The 25,966-nt window shown below is 42.2% G+C and overlaps 1 protein-coding gene across 4 annotated transcripts in view; it reads left to right on the forward strand.

Moving 5' to 3' along the window:
• Positions 1-25,540, forward strand: part of LOC127618344 (chromodomain-helicase-DNA-binding protein 9-like) — a 101,885-nt gene extending 76,345 nt beyond the window's left edge. For 2 of the 4 annotated variants that reach the window (XM_052090710.1, XM_052090737.1), the window contains exons 21-38: positions 702-901; positions 1,027-1,186; positions 9,230-9,319; positions 10,900-11,003; positions 11,089-11,206; positions 11,336-11,393; positions 11,588-11,630; positions 11,982-12,234; positions 12,817-13,022; positions 13,761-14,642; positions 15,545-15,705; positions 17,356-17,586; positions 19,508-19,682; positions 19,876-20,015; positions 20,159-20,392; positions 20,667-20,801; positions 22,913-23,017; positions 23,656-25,540. In XM_052090710.1, the coding sequence (XP_051946670.1) occupies positions 702-901; positions 1,027-1,186; positions 9,230-9,319; positions 10,900-11,003; positions 11,089-11,206; positions 11,336-11,393; positions 11,588-11,630; positions 11,982-12,234; positions 12,817-13,022; positions 13,761-14,642; positions 15,545-15,705; positions 17,356-17,586; positions 19,508-19,682; positions 19,876-20,015; positions 20,159-20,392; positions 20,667-20,801; positions 22,913-23,017; positions 23,656-24,531 (4,171 nt within the window). In that variant the 3' untranslated portion in view covers positions 24,532-25,540. The remainder of the gene's footprint in view (positions 1-701; positions 902-1,026; positions 1,187-9,229; positions 9,320-10,899; positions 11,004-11,088; positions 11,207-11,335; positions 11,394-11,587; positions 11,631-11,981; positions 12,235-12,816; positions 13,023-13,760; positions 14,643-15,544; positions 15,706-17,355; positions 17,587-19,507; positions 19,683-19,875; positions 20,016-20,158; positions 20,393-20,666; positions 20,802-22,912; positions 23,018-23,655) is intronic. The other 2 variants (XM_052090727.1, XM_052090718.1) reach the window with 2 other exon arrangements.
• Positions 25,541-25,966: the final 426 nt, after the last annotated feature.

Here is a 25,966-nt window from a genome sequence, read left to right on the forward strand (position 1 = left end):
AACTTGGACAAGTTCTTGAAAAGTAAAAATATTTATGATGGTTAGCCTATGTGGGATAGTGGTGTACCTTAGAATTCTTTAGTCGTAAAAAGTGTGCCGTCGCAGAAAAAAGGTTGGGAAACACTGATTTAGGGCCTATTTGTTTTACTGGCATGTCAAAGCATCTTGAATGTCCAAAATTAAATACACAAAAAAAATACACTGTACAGTTTTAAGGACATATGCTTTAAAGATATATGCCTTTGAATATACACATACATATACTTCATACCAAATATGTGACACGGTAACACTTTATTTAATTAATAAATTATTATCAGACGCTATGGTTTAAAGTCAGTAGCTCATATGTATTTATTTATGAGTGATAAATACATTAGATAAATAAGTGACATCCCTACCTTTGTGTATATTTACTTTCCATTAAGCATTAATACATGAAATAATGATAAAAATGAAAGTTATTGTAAAGTGTTGCCTTTAACTGTAAAGGAGAAGTACTTTGGAGATGCATTGCAAGTGAAAACAAACTAAAAGGTTGTAACAATAGATCAGTTTACATGGTTCTTAGCTTAAAGTTATGTAATTATGTAAATTGCTAAATCAATAAAGGAAGTACAAGTCTGCTCAGACAGAGTTCTTCCTCGTGAAGGCAGGTATGAAGAACCATCTTCTTTCATCACTGCATCCTGTTGTTGTAGGTGGGGGCGCTGGAAGGACATCCTGGCACATGGGCGCTTTAAACGGCAGCTGAGTGAACGTGATGTGGAGTGTATATGCAGGGCCCTGTTATCATACTGCCTTGTTCATTACCGCGGAGATGACAAAATCAAGAGCTTCATGTGGGATCTGATTGCCCCCACGGAGGATGGCAGGACCAAGGAACTGCAGAACCATTTGGGTACGAGGACTTAAGCATTGTTAGAAATTCTATTCATTTCTCATTTTCTTCCAGTCAGAAGGATAAATAGTGTCTAGTTATGAAGCTGGTGATGTAATTTTGAGATTTGAATATGACTGTTGCAGGTTTGTCGACTCCAGTACCACGAGGCAGGAAAGGAAAGAAGATGAAGACCCAGTCCAGCTCGTTTGATATCCAGAAGGCAGAGTGGATCCGAAAACACAATCCAGAACACATGCTGTCTGACGACGGCTACAAGAAACATTTGAAACACCACTGCAACAAGTGAGAATTGCATTGCAGGCACAGTAATGTATTGTACAAGTGTACACTTGCTGGTGTTACAAGGAGGATCACATATACAGTGATTTGTAGTAACAAAGTGACAGGAAGTCTTTCACATTCAATGAGCGATTGAATTTCGTCATGAGCAACAGCAAACACTTTCGATGTGATGTTGGCAGGCCAGTGATGCAAAAACGTTGAGAAAAGTTGAACTTAATGCAAATGAGTGATCCTTCACCTGAGTGTAGGCAAGATGTAGAAGTTAATGTTGCTGTGAGCAATTTTACTGTTCTATGTGATTTGTCTCTGCCCACATACTGGGATATAATAAATAGAAAATGCTGGATGGAAAACAGTGTTAGAAATTGTTGGCATTCTGAGTGTGCTTGATTCGTGCATTGATAATTGTTCATCTTCTTCATCATATGAAGCATAATGCACTGCTGCAATTTATATACAGCAGTTTTTTATAAGGCCCTCGTTTGTCCTAAGTGTCAAAAGCTGGATCACAACATCATATAGCCACTGTTGAAGAAGTCGAATGTGCAGAAGATGCTTGGAAATCAAAGAATGTGCAGTACCTGTATGATTGTTCAGAAGAATGGTGGGTAGTGTCACTGCTCAGAACACAGCAGGAGCTCTTAAGAAAACGGTTTATTCCAAGGATTTTACAGTAAGTGGCATTCTGAAATATAATTTAAACAACAGTGCCAAATTCCTTATTAAGAGAAAGCGATCAATACATCCAGGTTTCTCCCGAAGAATATGGCTTATCTGGCCATATAAACAAAAGCAGCGTTCTTACATGCTTTTGAAGGATAACAAACGTCATAGGACAAGCATGTTAAGAAGTACAGTTGGAATAGCACATGCACTATAAATGAGACCCATTTAAAATATTGACGGCCCCTCACGTTAGTTTTATGCAGCTTGTACATTTGGGGAACCCCAGAGTTTTATGTAAGAGGGTACCCCCTCAATTGCAGCTCAATTCTGCTGCAGGTTGCGAAAGAAAGTTAAGAAAACCAACACAGCAACATCTCTGGGATATCTGTAAATAAAGTTGTGGGGAAATTACATTGCTGTGGAGAAAGCTGCTTACTGACCGAACTGCATGTATACAGGAGAAAAGTGTACCCCACTTATACAGTGTAAGTATAACCGGAACACTTTATAACTTTCTCACAATAAGGTGCTTTCTAGTGTCCATGTAAACGTAGTCATTGATTATCGAGGAAGCGCCACACCATATAAAGCACCACACCAAAAAACACTAATTTTTGTAAATTCTGTTATTATTTTATCTTGTGGAAATATGTAAATATCTGTTGTCAAATAGTTTAATCAGGGCAGACTTAAATAAAATAAAAAATATGATCCCTCAATTTTATTTGAATGATATATATTTAGCATGTTATGCAAATGGAATGCAAATGTATGCACTCAACTGCACAAACACTTTCCCCTCCAGAATGTTAATTTTGCAACAAGTCAACATATCCCTTGTTAATTTAGAATGATATCTTATTTTTACCATTCCATTTCATTTAATTTGTGATCAGATTTCCTAAAGCTTTGGCCAATACATTTCAAAAAGTAAGAATGCCCACTATGATCAACAGTACAGTCACATAAATTCACTGTACTGTATGTGTGTAATGAAGACTCAGGTTGGTTTGGATCCATATGCGGCTTTATTAGAACAGTAAACTCAGGTCGTACAGGCAATGGTCTGGGACAGGCAAACAGAGTGAGGCAGAGAGGCAGAGGCGTAAACAGGGACAGGCTAATGATCAGGGCGGGCAGCAAACAGTCGTGGTACAAGGCAGGCTAGAGTAACTGGGCAGATGGCTAACAAACTGGAACGGGGAATAGCTAGGTCGGTACACGGATAAACTAGAGAGGTAACTAATGATGATGCGAAGATGCGACCCGCGCCGAGGTCTCCCCCGAGGTCGAGGGGCCGGTCTCGCCGGGTTGGTCCGATGGTACTCTGTAATGAGGTTAGGGTCGAGGATGTCGTTGGTGCTGACCCAGGACCTTTCTTCCGGGCCGTACCCCTCCCAGTCAACCAGGTACTGCATCTGACCTCGGTGGCGCCTGGAGTCGAGCAGCCTTCGCACCAGGAAGGCCTCCTCGCCGCCCACGATCAGGGGAGGGGCTCCTCTTCGGCCCCTGGGTCGTCGGCCGGTTTCAGTAGGGAGACATGAAAAGAGGGAGAGATTCGGTAATTAGTGGGGAGCTTGAGACGGAAAGTAACAGGGTTAATCTTTCTAAGGATTTTAAAGGGGCCAACATACCTAGGGCTGAGCTTTCTGCAAGGCTGGTGGAGGCGGAGGTCTCGGGTGGAGAGCCAAACCCATTGGCCTGGGGCGTAGTCGGGTCCGGGATGGCGGTGACGGTCTGCTTGCGACTTAGTGCGGTCCACGGCCCACTGTAAGTGGACGTGGGCCTGGTCCCATACTGCCTCACTGCGCTGCAGCCAGTCGTTAACGGCGGGGACTTCGGAGGGTTCTCCGGACCAAGGGAAGAGAGGGGGCTGGTACCCCAGGATGCATTGGAAGGGGTCAGTTTGGTGGATGGTTTGAGTAAGGAGTTCTGGGCGTACTCGGCCCATGGAAGGAATCTACTCCAGTCCGACCGGTTGTGGTGACAGTACGTGCGCAAGAACCTGACAATTTCTTGGTTTAGTCTCTCCGTTTGTCCATTGGACTGGGGGTGGTAACCGGAGGTGAGGCAGAGGTTGATGTTCAGGAGACGGCAGAAAGCCTTCCAGACCCTGGAGGTGAACTGGGTCCCCCGGTCCGAGACAATCTCTTCGGGCAGACCGTAGAATCGGAACACGTACTGGAACAGGTGTTCGGCGGTTTCGAGGGCGGTGGGTAGCTTGGGTAGAGGTATCAAGCGGCAAGCCTTGGAGAACCGATCTACGACCGTGAGGATGGTGGTGTGCCCCTGGGAGTTGGGTAGGTCGGTTACGAAGTCCACGGCGATATGTGACCAAGGACGATGTGGAATGGGGAGAGGTTGGAGCAGGCCGGCCGGTGGTTGTTTAGGGGACTTCACTAGGTTGCAGGCTGAGCACCTCTTGACGAAGTCAGCAGTATCCTCGGGTAGGGTCCCCCACCAGAAGCGGTTACTCAGGAGACGGGTGGTAGCTGTGATTCCGGGGTGGCCGGAACTTGAGGAGTCATGCACCCAGCTGAGTACCCTCTCCGGAGGCTGGGGGTACTGAAGGTCCGACCCGCAGGGCACTCAGGAGAAGGTGGGACTGAGACTTGAGCCTGGGAGATGTCTGACATGAGGTCCCACTGGACGGGGGCTAGGAAGAGCGCGGGCGAGACGATGGGTTCGGCTGTGAGGTTTTGGACTGTGGTCTCGTGTTGACGTGAGAGGGAGTCGGCCTTGGTGTTCTTGGAACCCGGGAGGTAGGAGATGTTGAAGTCAAAGCGGGTGAAGAACAGGGCCCATCGGGCCTGTCTGGGGTTGAGCCTCTTGGCGGAGCGGAGGTACTCAAGATTTCGGTGGTCCGTCAAGACTTGGAATGGTTGCCTGGCCCCCTCCAGCCAGTGACGCCATTCCTCCAGGGCTGCTTTTATGGCCAGAAGCTCCCGGTTACCGACGTCATAATTTTGCTCGGCGGGAGTGAGTTTGCGGGAGTAGTAGGCACAGGGAAACAGCTTAGGTGGGTTTCCTTGGCGCTGGGAGAGGATGGCTCCAATTCCAGTGTTCGAGGCGTCCACCTCTACCACGAAGGGGAGGTCTGGATTGGGGTGGTGCAGGATGGGCGCAGTGGTGAAGCTTGTTTTGAGTTGGGCTAAGGCCTGGAGGGCTTCAGCCGGCCAGTGGAGCTTGTTTCCACCTTTCTTCAGCATGGCGGTAAGAGGGGAAGCAACTGTGCTGAAGTTGCGGATGAACCGGCGGTAGAAATTCGCAAACCCCAGGAAGCGTTGGAGCTCCTTCACCGTGGCGGGCTGAGGCCATTCCAGGATGGCTCGTACCTTGCGGTCATCCATGGCCACTCCGTCTGGGCTGATGACGTACCCCAGGAAGGCTACCGACTTCAGGTGGAACTCACACTTCTCGGCCTTGGCGTACAACTGGTGCTGGATCAGGCGTTTGAGGACGGTTTGGACATGTGTGATGTGTTCCTCAAGGGAGTCAGAGTAGATCAGAATGTCGTCGATGTAAACGATTAGATAACGGTTGAGCAGGTCTCTGAACACATCATTGACGAAGGACTGGAACACAGAGGGACTGTTAGACAAACCAAATGGCATCACCAGATATTCATAATGGCCGCAGGTGGTGGAAAAGGCGGTCTTCCACTCGTCTCCCTCCCGAATACGCACCAGGTTATAGGCAGAGCGCAGGTCGAGCTTGGTGTAAATCTTTGCACTCCTTAATTGCTCCAGAGCAGCGGGCACGAGTGGCAGGGGGTATCTGAATTTTATGGTGACGTCATTGAGGCCGCGGTAGTCGATGCACGGGCGAAGGGAGCCGTCCTTCTTGCCCACGAAGAAGAATCCAGCAGCTGCCGGGGACGTGGAGGGCCGGATGAACCCCTTGGCCAGCTCCTCCTCGATGTAAGACTTCATGGCTAAGGACTCGGGTTCTGACAGGGGAAAGACTCGGCCTAGGGGTGGTGTGGCTCCCGGCTTGAGTTCGATGGCACAATCGCTAGGTCGGTGGGGCGGAATTAGGGAGGCCTTGGCCTTGCTGAAGGCCTCACTCAGGTCAGCGTACATGGGGGTATCTGAGCGGAATCGTCAGGAGCCTTCTGGACGTTGGTGGTTCCCACGGTTAAGGGGTGGACTGTTTTCAGACACCTCGCCGAGCAGTCAGTGCCCCACTGTGTGATTTGACTGTGCCGCCAGGAGATTCGTGGGTCGTGAAGACGGAGCCAGGGGAGGCCGAGGATTACCGGGTGGTGAGGGGAGGTGACGAGGTGCAGACGGATGGTCTCGGTGTGCAGCACTCCTACCTGCAGGCGGATGTCGGTAGTGGTGTTGCTCACTTGACCGGTACCCAGGGGCCGTCCGTCTAGGGCCGCCACTGCCAAGGGAGGTTCACACACAGTCAGGGGAATACCATGTTGCTTACAAAAGTTCTCATCAATGAAATTACCAGCCGCATCAGAATCGATCATAGCGTGGACATTTAAACTATATGATCGGTAGCAGAGGGAAATGGGAACTTTCAGGAACAAACTCACCCCTGGTTGTTGTCGCTCAGGCGGACGCGTCGGGCAGTTGGAGCGGATATGCCCGGCCTGGCCACAGTAGAGGCAGAGGCAGTTGGAGAGGCGGCGTTCTTTCTCCTCCGGAGTGAGGTGGGCGCGGTCTAACTGCATGGGTTCAGGAGCCGCTTGGCGCTGGGGTGCCGGAGCGGGCTGCGGGAGCCACCTAGCTGGTCGTCGGGAGCGGATGAGGTTGTCGACACGGATAGCCAACGAGATGAACTGCTCCAAAGTGGTCCCCTCATCGCGACACGCCAGCTCAGACTGCAGATCCGCGCTCAGCCCCTGATGGAAGAGGAGTTTTAGGGTGCACTCAAGAAAGCCGGTTTGCGTTGCAAGGGTGCGGACGGTGAGAGCGTAATCCGCCGCTGTGCGATTTCCCTGGCGGAGAGCCAGGAGTTGCTCACCAGCGCTGTTGCCACATTCAGGGTGATCAAAGACGTCGATCAGGTTCTGCATGAACGAGTCAAAGGAAAATTGTGTGAAGCCCTGATTGTGCCAAACCGCGGTCGCCCAGTCGAGAGCGCGGCCCGTCAGAACGGAGCTGACGAAGAGAATCTTGCTCTGATCAGTCGGGTATATCGTCGGTTGTTGCACGAGATAAATAGAGCACTGCATTACGAAGCCTCTGCACTTCGAGGGTGTACCATCGAATTTTTCCGGGAAGGCGAGTCGTGGGCTGGCAGCTGCTTGGGGAAGTGAATCGCCGGCTGACGCTTGGCTAGCTTGAGGAACCGCGGGTGCGGTCGCGGAAGCCGGCGCTGGTTGGAGTGCTGCCTGCACGGTGCGCATTATCTCCTCGATGGCTGAAGCGAGGCGCCCAAGCTGGAGCTGTTGCGCGGAGAGCTGGTTCGCCTGCGCCGAGAGTTCCTCCGACAGGCGGGTGATCACCGCTGGATCGAGGGGCGGCGAAGTCTTCTGTAATGAAGACTCAGGTTGGTTTGGATCCATATGCGGCTTTATTAGAACAGTTAACTCAGGTCGTACAGGCAATGGTCTGGGACAGGCAAACAGAGTGAGGCAGAGAGGCAGAGGCGTAAACAGGGACAGGCTAATGATCAGGGCGGGCAGCAAACAGTCGTGGTACAAGGCAGGCTAGAGTAACTGGGCAGGTGGCTAACAAACTGGAACGGGGAATAGCTAGGTCGGTACACGGATAAACTAGAGAGGTAACTAATGATGCTTGGAAATGTCGCCGGGGCTAAACAAGACTTCGCAAGGAGGGAACAAACAGACGTGATTAAATAGAGTGAGGTAGTAAGCAACAGCTGGGGTGAGTAATCAGTATTCGGGTGAATGCGATCTCCGGAGGCTCGAGGAGGAGGCGCCTTCACCCGTGTTCGTGACAATGTGTTAATGCCCCATTATATCTGCTGTTTATATCTGCTGCTGTGGTGGAGGAGGTGGATACATATTGTATTGATAAAGGGGAATCTCCCTTTTGAGGTCTGTGATCTTATTCTGGGAAAGCACACTGGTTCAGGGGTTTTACTCATGGAGAGTGGGAGATGAGAGGTGATTTCAGGTCTTACTCCTCAGTTTTTGCCACTGAAAATGTCAAACTCTCATATGAGCTTAGTGGTTATTCTAGCCAGCTGTGATTCTATGTTGTTGCCATCTGCGTACCTTATAGATTCATGCAGTAGAAAGCAGATGTACTCTACATCATCTCATGCTTTAATAGGGTTATGCAGTGATGACTGCCTTGATAGCTGGACTGTTCTGGTCTATAATGTGTCTTTAGAGTTGATTACTGTGATTCAGAGTTTTTGTGCGTGAGACGAGTAAAGGATCACAGCACCTGTGTTTGCCAGTTGATTAGCGCCACCAACGCGCTGGATTGTGCACCAGCAATGACTCTGGATAAAGGAAAAAAACTCTTTATCTCATTGGTCAGTCAGTTTTCATCACCATCCATCCATCTTCAACCGCTTAACCGAAGTCGGGTCGCGGGGGTAGCTGCTCCAGCAGGGGACCCCAAACTTCCCAATCCCGAGCAAAATTAACCAGCTCTGACTGGGGGACCCCGAGGCGTTCCCAGGCCAGTGTGGAGATGTAATCTCTCCACCTAATCCTGGGTCTTCCCCGAGGAAAAATCTGCTTTCTGTAAAAACAACCTACGGATTATCGGCGGATGATTTGTCGGACCTGGTGTGAATAGCGTCATATTAATCCATTGTTCCTATGCAAAAGCTTGTTCAGAAGTAACATTCACATCGAAAATTCAGGCTTGGTGTGAATAGGGCTATTTGCCATTGGAGAAAGTTCTCCATTGTTAAGTTAGCTCTCCTGTTTAACACGCACACACTCACTCCCCCAATGACCCAAGACACAGTTGCTAGCTCTGCCTGCGTCTGCATTTTCCCTCTAGGTTGGAATGCCACCAATGTGAGTGTGAGTGTGTGAAAGTGTGAGTTTGAGTATAAAATGGCATGGTTTCTCTAGAATTTCACAGTGTTTATTACATTGACAAATACCGTATGAATAAGCTTGAAAGCTAAGTTCTGAAAAATCAATAAGTCTTGCTGTGCAGTCCAGCTGAAAGGAGTGTATAGACAGAGCTGCTTCTGTTCAACTACTGTTTCTCAATATCTTCATAGACTGTTGATGATACAATGGCCTATGTTAATTCTTATAAAGTGAGAGTAAGGCTGCCTGTCTCTCTGTCTGTCTATCAAAAGATAGCTGCCATTCGCTATAATGGAGAGCATGTTGTGTATTTCTGCGTGTATGTGCACTTTGTCCTCATCCTCTCTCTCTCTCTCTCTCTCTCTCTCTCTCTCTCTCTCTCTCTCTCTCTGCAGGGTGCTGTTGAGGGTTAGAATGCTGTACTATCTCAAACAGGAGGTGATTGGTGAACAGTGCCAAAAAGTGCTGGACGGAGCTGAAGCCAGGTAACCATTAGCATGGGCCCGCTAACCTCATTACATCTTTCTCTAACCTGGGAAAGTAAAATCAGAAAACATCTGAAGAGTGTAGAAGCACAGGTAGAAGTTAGTAGCTGTAACAGAAGATTCAGTGTGATCTATTTGACTGATTATTAATTTGAGATAGTAGACAAGTCGAGTTAAAATGTTTGTTCTGTTGACACATGCTGGCAATTTGTCTTTTTTTATTTCAAACAACATAAAATTATCAAAGCTCAAAGTTTAATGAGGTTGCAAACATTCACTTGTGCATTATGGATCCCTTTAGATTTTAGGATTATAAATAGGTTCACAATGACCTCCACTGGAATTAGTCAGTTTAAGCCAGTTTGTTCAGTAAAAGAAACATTAATGCGCCCTCTGCTGGAACTTCAGGATACACAGTTGATGTTATTACTTGGTATTCTGGAGTACTTGATTCTTATAAATCAATGCCCCATCCTGCAGTCAAATATTTATTTGTAATGACTGCTAATTAAGCAATATCACACTTGCAACTGTGCTATATGGCCCTAAATCAGCACTGCTGTGATTACCTTCAGCACTGGGCCTTCAGCCTTGTGCCTGCGGCTGAATCACAGCAGTGCTGATTTAGGGCCATATAGCACGATTGCAAGTGTGATATTGCTTATATACAACAGAACAAGTACATTTTTAAAAATGTGTAAAAACTGAGTATGAACATTAAAAAAACATTTGTGCATTGAACTAATTTATAACTACGTTTAAATCTGTTTAAAGCTATTTTCTAGCTGTAGTTGTGTAGTAGTAGTGATACGAGCGATCATGGAGCGCTGTTGTATGTAAACAATGACTGACGGATTCATTTCACATCACCGAATGCTCATATTACACACAAAAAATATTTTTGTTACCACCTGCTGGCTAACGTACGTAATGTCAAAAAATTAAATAAAATATACATGAATGATACACTTATACAGTAACTCTTAAAGCATATGTACTACTCTTACACTTTAGTTTAGAACAGCATGAACACAAGCGGAGTGATACATACACAGTGAAGCGTCAGAGTGCTGATGGTGTCAGACCATCAGTGCTTATGGAACGTCTCTTGTCCAATCAGATTCGAGGACCGGAACTAACAGTTGTAAACTATAACTGCCAATAACAACCATTTTCCTATGAAAGCTGAGCTAGTGTCATCTGTCATATCACCTTTGGGCCTCTTTCTTCTCAAGTAATACAATATTTAATGTAAATTAACAGTAACCATGTGATAAATGTGATAATTTACAGTCAGCCAGTCATTATCGCTACATAAGCCCCTTTTGTTTTTATTTTTTTTTTTTTTTTAGCAATAATGACAGGCTGATTGTATTTTATCCCTCAATTAACATTGATTTGAAAAAGTATGTATTTTTATGTCTGGGTTTTTTATTTTTTATTATCGTTTTATCAGACAAAAATGCATCTATACACTGAACTAGATAGAAAGAAAGAAAGAGATTTTGGTCAAGCCAACATAAATGTGTCACAAACTACTATTATCAACAGCAATCTCTCTTTCTCTTGCTGTCTCTCAGTGAGATTGAGATCTGGGTTCCTGAGCCAGATCATTCAGAGTTGCCTGCTCTGTGGTGGGACACTTTCTCAGACAAGTGTCTGCTGTTAGGAGTCTATAAGCATGGTGAGTCTGATCAGCTCTGATGTACTCTAGGCTTTACTGTATGTTTGGGTATACATACACTTTTTGACTGGTGTGTGTGTTGTAGGTTATGAGAAGTACAACACTATTCGAGCAGATCCAGCACTGTGTTTCTTAGAAAGGGTTGGTCGACCAGATGAGAAGGCTATTGCTGCTGAACAGAGAGCAAACGACTTTATGGATGGGTAAGACATCTGTGTGTACACAAACACACAGATAGAGGAAGTATTTTATCAGTGTCTGCCTGCAATAGCACTCTGAGGTGTCCTTAACTCTGTTTGTGTGTGTGTTATGTGTGTTATCTGTGTATGCAGGGATGTGGACGACCCTGAATACAAGCCTGCTCCAGCATTGCTGAAGGACGATATGGAGGTATGCCAATCGCGGAGAGAGAGCTCGGCCTGATAAGAATACACACACACATACACAGACTTGCTTATAACAAAAATGAACGTGTATGACACTGCAGAGCTCTATTTTTAAATGAGGGTTCATTTGTGTTAGTTTTTCTTGAGAAATGTGTGTGGAGCTATATAATGGCTAACATGCTCTTAATATCCCTCTAGGATGATGCATCCTCGCCAGGAGACTTGGTTATCACTGATGCAGGTGGAGGCATAGCTGCACTTTAGTATTAAATAAATATTGTACACTATTAGGCCTGTCGCAATTAATAAATAATCAATTGATCGTGATTATTTGGTCTAGTCACAAGCATTGCCATCCAAACAAGGGAATTTTATGTGATTATAGAAATATGATATCTTTTTGGTACAGTAGTGTGATATGTAAGCACTCCAAACAAACTGAGATAATACTCAAATATATTTAATTTTCCTCACATCATCATTTTCCATAATTGTGACAATCCTATATACTATATTGTATTCCTTAAAACATTTTAATGTTTTAAGTGTTTTCAATAAGATATTGTTAGGTATCACCAGTGTGTTTGTGCAGATGGAGGGTCTGTATTAGATGATGGAGGTGGTAATCTGGGTGTTGGCACAGGGGTGTACTGGCCTTCATCCTCCACACTGACGGCGCGACTACGGCGTCTGATCACTGCATCTCAGCGCTTTACCAAGAGCAGACAGATACTTCAGATCCACCAGACACAGCAGACTATGACCCCTGCCCTCTACACTCTGCCTCCCACACTCAGCGACACACTCAACCCCAAAATGGCTGCTAAGATTGAAAGACAACAACGGTGAGTGGTTTTAGATAACATCTGCAGACAGCTGTATTTGACTTAAAAACATAAAAAATGTACTAAGTAAATTTTACGCTTAAGTCACACCTTAAGAAATTAGTTGTACTTTTGACATTAGGGTTAGGTTGGGTTTAAGCAGATGTACACTCACATGTGATAAAAACACCAGTCACTTCAGTGTCCTAGAATAAGCTGCTTTATTCTACATAAGGTGGGCTGTGATTTTGAGATAACTTAACTAGCCAAGGTTTACAGTTTAACTGAGTTACCAAACTAAAACTTCACACTAATATTCTAGGTGTCAGTATCAAGCCCAAGACTGCTGTCTTATCAGTAAAGGAAGATCAATAAGCTAACATGAAATTACATATTGCAACTTTTAGGCAAGGCGGATTTATTTATATAGCACATTTCAAACACAACTGTAATTCAAAATGATTTACATAGACATTTAAAAGTCAATTTTAAAATCATAGGAAACCTTTAAGAAACAAAACTTTTTGCAAAATATACCAGCTCTGATTTATTGTAAACCAATCAAATTATTTATGCTTTCTATTTTTTTCTATTTCTCAACAGGTGGACACGGAGAGAGGAGGCAGATTTCTATCGCGTGGTTTCGACATTTGGAGTAGTGTTTGATCCAGACTTGAATCGTTTCGACTGGACCAAGTTCAGAGCCATGGCTCGACTGCACAAGAAAACTGATGAGAGTCTACACAAGTACCTGTGTGCCTTTATTGCCATGTGCAGGAGGGTCTGCCGTCTACCGGCTAGAGAAGGAGGTGAGTGCCACACACATGCTAAAAGCTAAAGTGTGTAACTTTTTCTATGTTAAACTACTTTCTCCTATCCCAGCTTAACATGCAGAGACAACTAAAAGTGAGCTATTTCTTAGGTTGATTTTCATAAACTGTAAACACAGTGGTGGATATTCACTAAGAATGAATTGCCCCCAGTAAAAGCATTAGTTATTTGCACGCGCTGTCTGCGCTGGTTTAGTGCCCAGTTCAATAAAATAATTATGCATATCAGGTAATGGCGCATATGTGCCCATGAAATGCAGCAGACCACCGATATCTGACACACTTTGGCAGGACTGAACAGCATCACAGACTACTGTGATCCAGACACCTGAATTTGATCCCATTTGATCGTTATTTGATTACTGCTGATATGATCAATAGAAAATGTGCACAAACATATTTTTTAAATTAAATAATTTTACCGCCTGGTTTCATCTGGCAGCAATAGTGCAATGAAAATTCCGTTTTGGACAGTTGCAGACAAGGAAAGTATGTAAGAATATAAGACAAGAGAAAGCTGTTTGAAAACACTGTTTATTTTTGGAATTCCGTTTGGTGGTGCTAGTAGCACAAATATAAAACACTTCAGTTTGAAACATTATTACACACATTTAAACAAAATCCATTTGGATGTATGCTCTCTACCACTCTCCTTTTTTCTTACGTCTGCAATACTATTAATCACTTTCTTTTTTTCTCCCCACTTTCTCCCCTCAGACATGGTGGACTCCTCTCTTGCTATTCAACCAATCACAGAGGAACGTGCATCCCGTACCTTATACCGTGTGGAGTTGTTGCGAAAGATAAGAGAACAGGTGTTACGTCACCCTCAGCTCTATGAGCGTCTGGCTCTCTGCCAGGCAGGACCAGATCTTCCAGTGTGGTGGGAACCAGGACCCCACGATCGGGATCTCCTGCTTGGGGCAGCCAAGCATGGAGTCAGCCGAACAGACTACCACATCCTCCGAGATCCAGAGCTCTGTTTCATGGCAGCCCAGAGGAACTACAGCCAAAACAAGGGTACTGTTGCACAAGTCCAAGCCCAGAATCAGACTCTTTCACTGGGACAGACTCCCATCCCGATCCCCCTCCAACATATTCAGTCTAAAGAGGCTTCAGTTTCACAACTCCTTAATCAAAGAGAGAATTTAACTGGACTGAAGGAGGAGCCGCTGTCAGAGGGAGAGGAGGAAAGTGGAGAGAGAGAACTCAAGATGGAGACATCCTCTATCAGACCTCCCACACCTTTAGGAGTGGAGGAGAAAGATGATGTCCTTAATAAAGGTGGAGAGAATGAGAGACAGATGGTGGCGGCCAGGACAAAACCACTTACGCCGAACTCAGTGACTCGAAAACAGAAGAAGCAGAGTAAACGGAGCCGCAGGGAGGCCAGGAGGGGGTCGGGATCAGACTCTGACTCTGATGGCTCCTCATCCAGCTCTTCATCAAGTTCTTCTTCGAGAACTTCCTCATCCTCATCACGGTCAGGATCCAGTTCCTCATCCTCATCTTCCTCCTGTTCTTCAGGCTCATCGTCTTCTTCATCGTCGTCATCATCATCTTCAGAGGACAGTGACAATGAGGAGGTACCAAAGAATGGTGAGTAGTATTAGTAAATTATAAATAATTTGTTATTTTTGGGCTGTGCCCTCAATATATATATCTCAATATATTTAATCATGACATGTATTGGGATACGTAACAGATTGGTTTGTGTGTTTGTTGAATAGATGGCTGCTTATATCAATGACGGTACATATTTTGACACTATAGATGTGTCTCATCTGTTTATCAAACAGTATTCAGGTGTTTAGTCAGCTTACTGTCTTGTGCATTAATGCCCATGGTCATGAGGTTTAAAATTATTCAGTGGATCTTTTGTAGAGTGCAATACTATAATATAGGTTATTATTGCATTCCTGCCCCTAATAACATTAAATGTATCTTAAGTGTGTTAAAATGAGAAACTTTAATTTGAAATAGTGCACTCTTTACAGTATACTAATGTACTGTATACTAAAAAAAAGTATCTGAAGCAGTATGCAATGATAATTGTTTCTGTAGTATGCTAAATTGATGTCACATGACCTCACTACATTGCATGCTTAGTTCAGCAAGTGGCATCCAGTTATCACGTTTGGAAATTGAAATGAGGGTATTTAAAAATTTTGTAAAAATGTCAAATTTTTGTCCATCCTATCAAAGAATTGGCTCTTGCTGTATACTGCACATTTTGGCAAATGTAGTAGCTAATCCAGGAATTCTACACAAAAAGTTCCTATACTCTACGCAATATACAGTAAATACTGCACACTGAAAAAATTGTATGAGTAGTACAGTAGTATGTCATTCCGAACATATCCTTCATTCTTCACACATATACCCATATGTGTGAAGAATGGAGCATGTGTTTGCAAAATCTGAAATTGATCATTTTTAAAATGTGATGTTTAGCTTGTTTGAACTGTATAATATTGATTGGTCTGGCTGTATTCCCATAGTGTCAGCAGTGCCTGGTGTTAAAGGCTTTGATGAAGACAGCGTGGCCTCAGTCAACACTACACAAGATGACATGCAGGACAGTCATGTGACCAATGGTATCTCTAACCCTCCCTACCCTTTCCAGGGAGGCTACATGCTTGCTGCCTCCTACTGGCCAAAGGTAAGCAGTACAGGCCAACAGTATTGTCAGCCCATATTCCCAAGTAGGTATTGCTGCAGTCCAGAGATCTCCAAACGGGGGCAGAAACTCCAAAAGAGGGCAAGGTAACTCAAGGAGTCAGTGGCGTTTATTACGTTTTTTGGACCCTAAGCAAAACCACCCTTTGGGGCCCCCACAATACACCATCCATCCCCCAAGAAAACTACCTACCCCATTCCGGGTTTTGGGATATTGCTAATTTAATTACAAATCCAACATTTAACGCAGTGTGTTCCTATGCTTTGACAATATTTCATTTGACATCAGAGAGTATCTTAACCAGGAAGTTTCATAAACAGTTTTGCCTCACCTTGAGCTTCACAGTCTGCATGTTGGTCTCTGATTTGTAGGTTTAGCTCACAGAAGTGTGCTGGAAATTGAGCATTCTGTGTTGGGTTTGGGGATATAAGGGTACAGTTGCACCAGCTGTGTTTATGGTCTCATCTAAGTTGGGATGTAAAGTTCAGACTAAGGGCTTAGTAATACTTGTTAATTTATAACTAAGTCAGTCCTTAACTGGTTGCACCTGTTCTTAAAGCATAACTTAGCTAGTAGGTCATGAGCTCTTTGTATGTGTAAAGCAATGTGTAGTCGCATAATACAGTATGACGTTATTATATAATCTATTTATTCATCCAGCAGCCTTCAAATTTATAAACAGAGGTGTTGAAAAGCTGTGCATATTAGGTTTATTTAGTTGCTGTTGATGTGCAACTTTTTTGTCTAATGTAACTGTAAGTGGTAATAAATTGCATTTTTATTAAAATATGATAAATATAAAATCAGAAAATATAATACATAGTATATTTAAACATGTAAGTAATAGGTTAATATTCAGGAACTGTATGCAAAATTAATAAGAGAATAAATAAATACTAACACAACAGACTGGAAAACTGGCATTTATTCATTTTCATAGACCAAAAACACACAGAAACGCCAAAATAAAACCAAAATTTAAATGGACTTATGTATTTTTGCTTAAATATTACACTTTTGTAGGGCACATAAAATGTCTTGACTGCCTGAAAATTGTGCTTTGAAAAGAGTGGGAACCCTTGGGAGGCTTCAGCCATTAATTAAACCCAGGACAAATGGACATCATTCACAGCCTCACCGTTGCCCGAGCCCCCGTTTGATTAGGGCCCTAAGAAATTGCTTGTTTTTGCTTACATGGCTTGGGGAAAAGTTTAGGTTAATGTACTACTTTGTTGGCAGATTGGAGCTCCCGCCCCTTTTTGAAACATATTCCTGTTCTCTGCTCTTGCTTTGTCAATGTTGTTAACTTAATCCAAGGTTCTGTCGCTATAAAAATTACAGTATAATTTCACAAGTAATAAACATGTTGTTTCAAATCCATGTGACTTTTCTTCTGTGAAATGCAATAGGAGGTGGTAGGCAGAATGACTGCCTCAGTCAACATTCACTTTCATTGCATCTTGTCTCCAATGATTGGTGACTTAAGCTGTTATTTTGCATAACATTTTCTTGTTCTTAATGGAAGAAAGAAACTCATTTGGTTTTGAAACAACATGATGGTGAGTAAAATCTGATTTATTTTTAATTTTTTTTTTATAAAGTCTTATGTGTTTTAATCTCCTTGTATTGCAGGACCGTGTCATGATAAACCGGTTAGACAGTATATGTCAGGCAGTTTTAAAGGGGAATTGGCCAGGGGTTCGGCGTGCATATGAAGGCAATGCAGTGACTTCTTTCTACACCACCAAACTCCTGGGCAATGCAGGCACTGTCGCTGATGACCCCTCAGCCTCCCCTCAGGGTTCAAAGGTGAAGACGCATGTTGCAGACAGAGAAAAGGAGTTCTCAGTCAAAATCAATAACGTATGTTATTTTACGTTCTCCCCCACAAATGCCAGTCTGCAATGTCATTGCAGTGCTTGGCATGTTTGTTTTTTTTATTATTGTTTCACCTTCCCCCTTTTCTCCCAGTATTTAAGTTCATTTCTCTCTTCATTTTATTTTATTTTGCTTTGAACATTTTGCAGCTTCAATTTAATTTGCAGGTAACAATCTCAGATTTGCTTTCTGTTTCTGTCCTGATACCAATAATATATTCATGCGACTGTCGCTGGGATAGAATAAATGGTGCTCTATGCTAATACACTGAAACATTAGCTCACCTTAAAGGTGCACTCAGTAATTGTATCCCTTATTTAAAGTTTTATATACAGTGGGTACGGAAAGTATTCAGACCCACTTACATTTTTCACTCTTTGTTATATTGCAGCCATTTGCTAAAATCATTTAAGTTCATTTTTTTCCCTCATTATTGTACACACAGCACCCCATATTGACAGAAAAACACAGAATTGTTGACATTTTTGCACATTTATTTAAAAAGAAAAACTGATGAGCAGTGCCTGGTTTTCTCCACACATACCGCTTAGAATTAAGGCCAAAAAGTTCTATCTTGGTCACATCAGACCAGAGAATCTTATTTATCACCATCTTGGAGTCCTTCAGGTGTTTTTTAGCAAACTCCATGCGGGCTTTCATGTGTCTTGCACTGAGGAGAGGCTTCCGTCGGGCCACTCTGCCATAAAGCCCTGACTGGTGGATGGCTGCAGTGATGGTTGACTTACTACAACTTTCTCCCATCTCCCGACTGCATCTCTGGAGCTCAGCCACAGTGATCTTTGTGTTCTTCTTTACCTCTCTCACCAAGGCTCTTCTCCCCCGATAGCTCAGTTTGGCCGGACGGCCAGCTCTAGGAAGGGTTCTGGTCGTCCCAAACGTCTTCCATTTAAGGATTATGGAGGCCACTGTGCTCTTATGAACCTTAAGGGCAGCAGACATTTTTTTTGTAACCTTGGCCAGATCTGTGCCTTGCCACAATTCTGTCTCTGAGCTCTTCAGGCAGTTCCTTTGACCTCATGATTCTCATTTGCTCTGACATGCACTGTGAGCTGTAAGGTCTTATATAGACAGGTGTGTGGCTTTCCTAATCAAGTCCAATCAGTATAATCAAACACAGCTGGACTCAATTGAAAGTGTAGAACCATCTCAAGGATGATCAGAAGAAATGGACAGCACCTGAGTTAAATATATTAGTGTCACAGCAAAGGGTCTGAATACTTAGGACCATGTGATATTTCAGTTTTTCTTTTTTAATAAATGTGCAAAAATGTCAACAATTCTGTGTTTTTCTGTCAATATGGGGTGCTGTGTGTACAATAATGAGGAAAAAAAATGAACTTAAATGATTTTAGCAAATGGCTGCAATATAACAAAGAGTGAAAAATTTAAGGGGGTCTGAATACTTTCCTGTATTTAGTATAAAGAACATAATTCTTGTTTTGAAAAAAAAAAGTGTTTAAAATATTGTACACTCACATGAGATGAAAGAATCCAGTTCAGTTGCCTAAAAAAAATATATTTTTTATGTTTATTATTGTACATGGAGCAATTTCCCTTATGGAGCCCAACATGTTAAGATCACAGAACCAGCTGATCTCACTTTATCTCTGTAACCCCCATTATTGGACACTTTCGCTTTTTTAATAATTTATTGTGGCTGACTGAAAAGTGCATTGCTACAATGACATTGTTAACTGAAAACTTTTGCTTTTTTGTGATGCTGCATTCATGCCACAATGTGTCCGTGTATGTCAAAGATGACTGCCACATTGGCCAGCACAATATAACCAAAACATTTCTGAGTGCAGCTTTATCTTAAACTTAAACCTGCCTTATTAGCAAAGTATCCTTAACCTCTGACCTTTGATTTGGTGACCTGCACCAGGATGGTAGCCTTAAACTGACCTTCCAGAAGCAGGGCTTGCCTCTGAAGCGACCCCTGGAGGGTGAGGAGGGACCTCTCGCCCAGCAGCAGTACTTAGCCCGGTTACAAGAGCTACAGAATGCATCTGATACCAGCCTCGCAGACTACACCAAAACACAAAACAGCTATCCACAGGGTAAAGAACAACCTTATACTCACAGATATCTGATTAAACCCCTAAACCACAACAACACAATGTACTTGACCATATAATAGACACACACATGCACACACTTAACAGCCATTTGTACTGTATGGACTTTGAATAGCCTAATCAAAAGCTTAAGGCTGCTTGACACTGAAAGTGCATATTCTTGGTGTTCTTGCAGGGCTGGCAGGGCAGATGCATCTGAATGGAGGGACTGATGGACAGCCTGTGGTGAAGAAGAGGAGAGGAAGGCGAAAGAATGTTGAGGGAATGGACCTGCTGTTCATGAACCGAAACAAGCTCCCCATGATGCCAGAGCAGGTTCGACTTACCTGATAACTCTTCGGTGTCCCTTTTCACTTTTTTTTTTTTATGTTTAGAGAGCCAGAGACAGTTCAGTCTCAGTACCTTAGGTGAATTTAGCAATGCATCACCACCTACATTGATACTGCGTTCACCTGCAGTTTCCTGCTGGCTGGAGTGGAGATGTCGCAGGCATGCCTGCCTCCCGTGGGCAGAGCACACCTCAAGGACCTGGCCAGGGACCAGTTCCCCAAGATGCGGAGATCCGTGTTCCCGTCATCAGCCTCAAAGATGGGACGCGACTGGCCGGAGATGATGCTCCTAAGCGGAAGGATCTTGACCTGTGGCTGAAGGAGCACCCAGGCTTTGTGGCAGATGTGGGAGCCTTTATACCAGTTAATACCACACAAATTCTTTCAACAATACAAATTATTCCCAGGATGGTTTGAATTGTTACATTTTTCTTAAAAGAGAGATAGGGCATATATTTTTTTTTTTACTATTTTTTTTTTTTTCTAATGTTCTAATACTGTCAGAAATGTGAGGCTCAAGTGTTTAAATTTTTCATCTCATTTTATGTTTAAATCAAAGCAGCCTAGAACAATTTCCAATCAAGTTTCTGTATAAGTACAGTATACACTAAGTTGCTATAATAATTTGTTTTTTCAGACTTCAAATAAACTGCAGTTTCAAAACAGACCAAAACAGAAGAGACATCGCTGCAGAAACCCCAACAAAATTGACATCAACAGCCTGACTGGAGAAGAGAGAGTACAGATTATCAACAGGCGAAATGCACGCAAGGTAAGCGAGCGCAGGTTATGGGTTTGTGTGCACATACAGTACTGTGCAAAAGTTTAAAAAAAATAATAATAACATAAATAGTTTTAATTTATCAATGAATGTCATATTAATTACAGTAAACATATATTAAAAAAAGCTAAATTAGTATTTGGTGTGACCACCTTTGACAGCACCAATACACCTAGACACCGTTTTTCTTGATTGTTGGAAGATAGGATTCGCCTTTCTATTTAGGCTCAATTGCTTCTGTCTCTTCTTTTAATCCCAGACTGACTCGATGTTCTGTGGGGGCCAGTGGTGGAAAGAATACTAATTTGTTTTTACTTAAGTAATTCTACTGCTACTGAAGAAATAATTAACTTGAGTACAAGTAGAAGTACTTAGAAATATTATGACTTAATTAAGAGTAAATAAGTAGTTTGCCAAAAAACTATTCAAGTAATTACATTACAAGTTACTTTATGAAAATTATATTATATATAGTATATACACTTCCATTTTTAGAACATTTTTGTTGTTGAAAGAAATTGATGCTTCCTGTTACCAAGGATGCATTAAATTGATAAAAAAGAATGCCAAAATTATTAATTGCAAATTATTATTACAGTTTGAAATAATTGATTTATGTAGTATTTATTAAAAAAATGTTTTACCCATGTTGGCAAACATGTGCTGCGTCACCTATTCCTTACAAAAGGAATTTGGTACTTAAGAAAGAAAATTGTCTCATTATTAGAACAATTGAAAATGGTTGCGCTACCATGTGGAAATCACAATGCAGTGGTTATTTTCCAAATTTGCTGAGGTATTGAATTCTTACAAGTTACTTTACACTTGCAAGTCAAATTTTGAAATTCTATTTTCTTCTAAAGTCTATTGTTTTAGAGAGATGAAGACTATTCCATGCATTACTATTTTGCACAAAAAAAAATCTCTAACCAGGATAGAGAGGGAAGTGGACGGCCAGATACTCCACAAATAGACAAGTGAATCACAGTCACTAGTTTGAGAAACACACTCCTCACAGGTCCTAAACTAGTAGTTTCTAAATGCCAAAGACCTGCATTGCTGCAAGACGATTCTTGGACAAACAGAACATGTTAAGAATACAACATTTATTTAAATATAAATAGCCATTTGTAACATTCTAAATGTCTCTAAATCATCTATAAATTTCATAATGTGCATTGTGACTGAAACACATTCCTATTTCAGGTTTATTCTCATTCAATTATGTCCAAGTATTTTAGCTATTAAGTTAACAATCTGTACAAAACTAATATAATGCAATATCATAGATGAGGAAATATATCTTCTATAATATTGCAGTATTTATCCAGATATAGAATGAGATTATAAAGCAAACTGGTTTTAAAAGTGGTTGTTCTGTATATGTATTATTGTATTACAGTTGTAATAATAAAGTCTTAATTAATATTACGGTTATTTAACATATTGACATGTTATTATTAAGTAAATTGTAGCATTTGGTTACATTGTTTTGTGATTTCTCATACCTTGTTTATAAAACATCCATCCCTTGCTGCACTTTTGGCCTCTAGCAGGTGAGACTTTTCAGACAGATAAACAGCAGCACAGGGCAGAGAAGTACAGTACAACACTGTGAGGAAGAGTGTTACCTGCTAGGACGCTTTATTTTGAACAAGAGGGGCACATTTTACGCACGAGTACAATACAGCCTGCCTGTGCCATGATTGTGCAAGGAACCGTACGGTTCAACATTTGTACTTCATTTTTAATCAACTCTATTATGTATTTATAATAAAAATAAATAAAATAAAAAAGTTTAAAATTTTACTCAAGTACTGGAAAAGTAGTAGTTGTAATTCATTACTTTCCACATCTGGTGGGGGCCATGCCATCTGTTACAGGGCTCCCTGTTCTTCTTCTTCTATTTGCAAAAGGAATATTTGGGAGTCTAAAATGTATATTTCCTATTCACACACTAAAGATGAAGATCTTAATAAGCATCTTAAGACAAATGTTAATGTAAAACATCTTATGTGTCTAAAACTTCTGCACAGTACTGTACATTTGCAAATGTGTTTTGCTGTTGTATTTCATTCTTGTGTCCAATGTCTTTGTCCCAGATTGGCGGTGCATTTGCTCCTCCTCTAAAAGATTTATGTCAGTTTCTGCAGCAGAATCCAGAATATGGAGTCCCACCTGAGTGGGCCGACGTTGTTAAACAGTCTGTAAGTGAAAGGGGAACATCTTCCATTTCAAATATACAATCACATTTCTATAAATGCACTAAAACAGGGGAATACAAACCATAAAATAAAAATATTAACTACAACTTTAACTCTTTCCCTGCCAGCGTTTTTAAAAAAAAGTTGCCAGCCACCGCCAGGGTTTTTGACGATTTTCACTAAAATTTAATGGCCCACAGAATATTTTCTTCCATGAATATATGAAGATGCTATATATCAAAATAAAGATCTTGCTTTTAGGCAAAAAAAACGATTTTATTTTAGCTTCATATGTTCTTTTTTTATTGCCACTTGAACAGGTAGGTTTTGTCAAAAACAACATTTCGGACAAAAAGCTGAGAAAAAGGCATTTTTATCAAACAAGTGCTTTAGTATTAGTATGGTGTTCCACTTCACGTTTGAGACGATCGCAGTCTGTTTCTTTGATCAAAGAGTTGCGTACTCTTTCAAAACATGCTCGCGGGTCTTCCTTACCGTATACCACCTAAACCACGGATACCCGGAAAATTCTGTGTTTGGCGGGGAAACGTTTTTCATAAAACCTGGAAAATTCCATGTTTGGCGGGGAAAGAGTTAAGGAGGTTTTCCTAGTTGTATAACAGATGAGTTTCTTTTTCTAGGGTTACCTTCCTGAAAGTATGTTCGACCGGATCTTGACCGGCCCCATTGTTCCTGAAGAGGTGAGCCGGCGAGGTCGACGTCCCAAAAATGCTATTGCTAAAGCAGCCACAATGGCCACTGCAAGTGCCAATGCAGCCGTGGGGCTCAACCCACTCCTAACCAATGGCCTCCTCACTGGGCTGGATTTGCCTAGTCTCCAAGCTCTCCAGCACAACCTTCAGAGTCTACAATCTCTCCAACTCACCACTAGCCTCATGGGACTGCCTCATGACCCAACCATGTTTCCAATGATGCTTTCTGGAATGCCCGGGCTGCCAAACCTTTTAGGGATGGGCGGTCTCCTTGGAAAACATTCACAGGAAGTTGCAGTTGTTGCTTCAACAGGTGACGAGGATTGGAAAAAGAAGAAAAGTGGAGACTCAACCACACCCAAAGGGTCAGCTCAAACTTCAAGTCCCGATGGCAAGGTGGAAAGGACAGAGGCTCAAAGTTCTAAAGCCACCACCTCTAACGTCACCAACTCTAGTCATATAAGTGATTCTGCTTCAGGCCACCCATTGGCCCTCAACCCCTTGCTCCTCTCTAGTATGCTCTACCCAGGAATGCTTTTTACTCCAGGCCTTAACCTGCCTGTGGCCAATCAGCCACAAGCTACAAACACTCAGCCAACCTCACCAACACAACCTGCTGCCTCTGAAGCCACACCCCAGCAGCCTGGCTGTTCAGAGGAGAAAGACAGCGATGAGGGGGAGGAGCCTGATGAAAATAAGGATAACAGTGGTCCAGAGGGCTCGGCGAAGGTGGAGTCATCCTCCGACGAGTCTGGCAGCTCCTCCTCGTCCTCAGAAGATTCCGATTCCAGTGATGAAGACTGAGTCTTTATACATATATAAATAAATATTATATATTTATATACATCTCTTAGAAATGTATACATTTAAACACATATAGGAATTATCTGGCATTTACTACATCATTTGTTTTCATGTAAATATTATAACTAAAGTGTTGTGTAATGAAGAGGAAAAAAATGGAAAACGGAGATCCTAGAGAAACTGAAATACATGTCACTGTTTGTTAAGGTACAATGTTGTTTTGATGAGACATTTTGCATGTCGAAAAACTTTAGTAAATCTATGGACATTGTGGAATTGTATTACACGACGATGTCCAATTGCAACAGACAAGAAGCAAAAACAAGCTAAGGCATTATTGTTGTAACTATGTTGGGATTTAATTTTATTAAAAATATGTGGACATTGTTGCTCATGCAGAGCTGTATAATTAATATATTTTGTTTGGGAGAAGGAAGACATAGACTGTTTTGGTTTCATTTGTTAATACTTGAGCAGGATCCTGAACACATAGTCTTCACAGAGCATACCTACAGATACACAGCAATAACACACAGGCAGCTTATGAATGTCATTGAAGCTGTAGATACCATGCATTTAGTATTATGACTACTAATTCAGTCACTCTGTCTAGCTGTTCACTTGTTGATTCACCTGTCTGGATTCTCACCCCCCAAATACTCTTTCTTTCTTTCGTTCTTTCTTATTTATATATCTTTCTTTCTCTCTGTCTTTTTCTTATTCTCATCATATACAGCTATTTTACTTTATTATTCTCATCATATACAGCTATTTTACTTTCTTATTCTAATCATATACAGCTATTTTGGGCAAAGATTTTTCCGAGAAACGTGAGTGCAGGCACTAAAGAATTCATCACATACACTGTGTAGTCTTTAAGGTATACAGTGAAAACAGAAATTATTTTACTGTGTTTTAGGGACAACGAAAACCATGCTTGCAATGTCTAAAATGTGTGTGTGGGGGGTTAGGTTACAAACTGGTAATTACAAGAGTATTATGCTATAAATGTGGTTTATGAGGACATTTCTTGTGGCCCATAATTAAAATCACTTAACATGCTAAACAAATGTTTTTTGAAAATGTAGAATGTTTTTTGTGAGGGTTAGATTTAGGTTAGGGGATTGAATCTATAGTTCATACAGTATAAAAATCATTATCTCTATGGAGAGTCATCATAAGGATAGCCGCACCAAGTGTGTGTTTGTGTTTAGAACAAACAACCTTTCTAGTTCAGGCAACATCCTTCACGCTGTGTTTGTATGTTTGAAACAAACATTTCTATTATAGTTCAGACAGCACTGTGTGTATTGTGTGTTCTGTTTGCTTATGAACACAGTTGCCTCAATTTGCATGAAAATCTATGTGTCCATGGTCCTGTCGTACTGGGCAAACTCCGTGCATTTATTCTCCCTTTTCCCACTGAGTTCTATAG

This window comes from Xyrauchen texanus, chromosome 2, assembly GCF_025860055.1.
Source record: "Xyrauchen texanus isolate HMW12.3.18 chromosome 2, RBS_HiC_50CHRs, whole genome shotgun sequence".
Lineage (NCBI taxonomy): Eukaryota > Metazoa > Chordata > Actinopteri > Cypriniformes > Catostomidae > Xyrauchen > Xyrauchen texanus.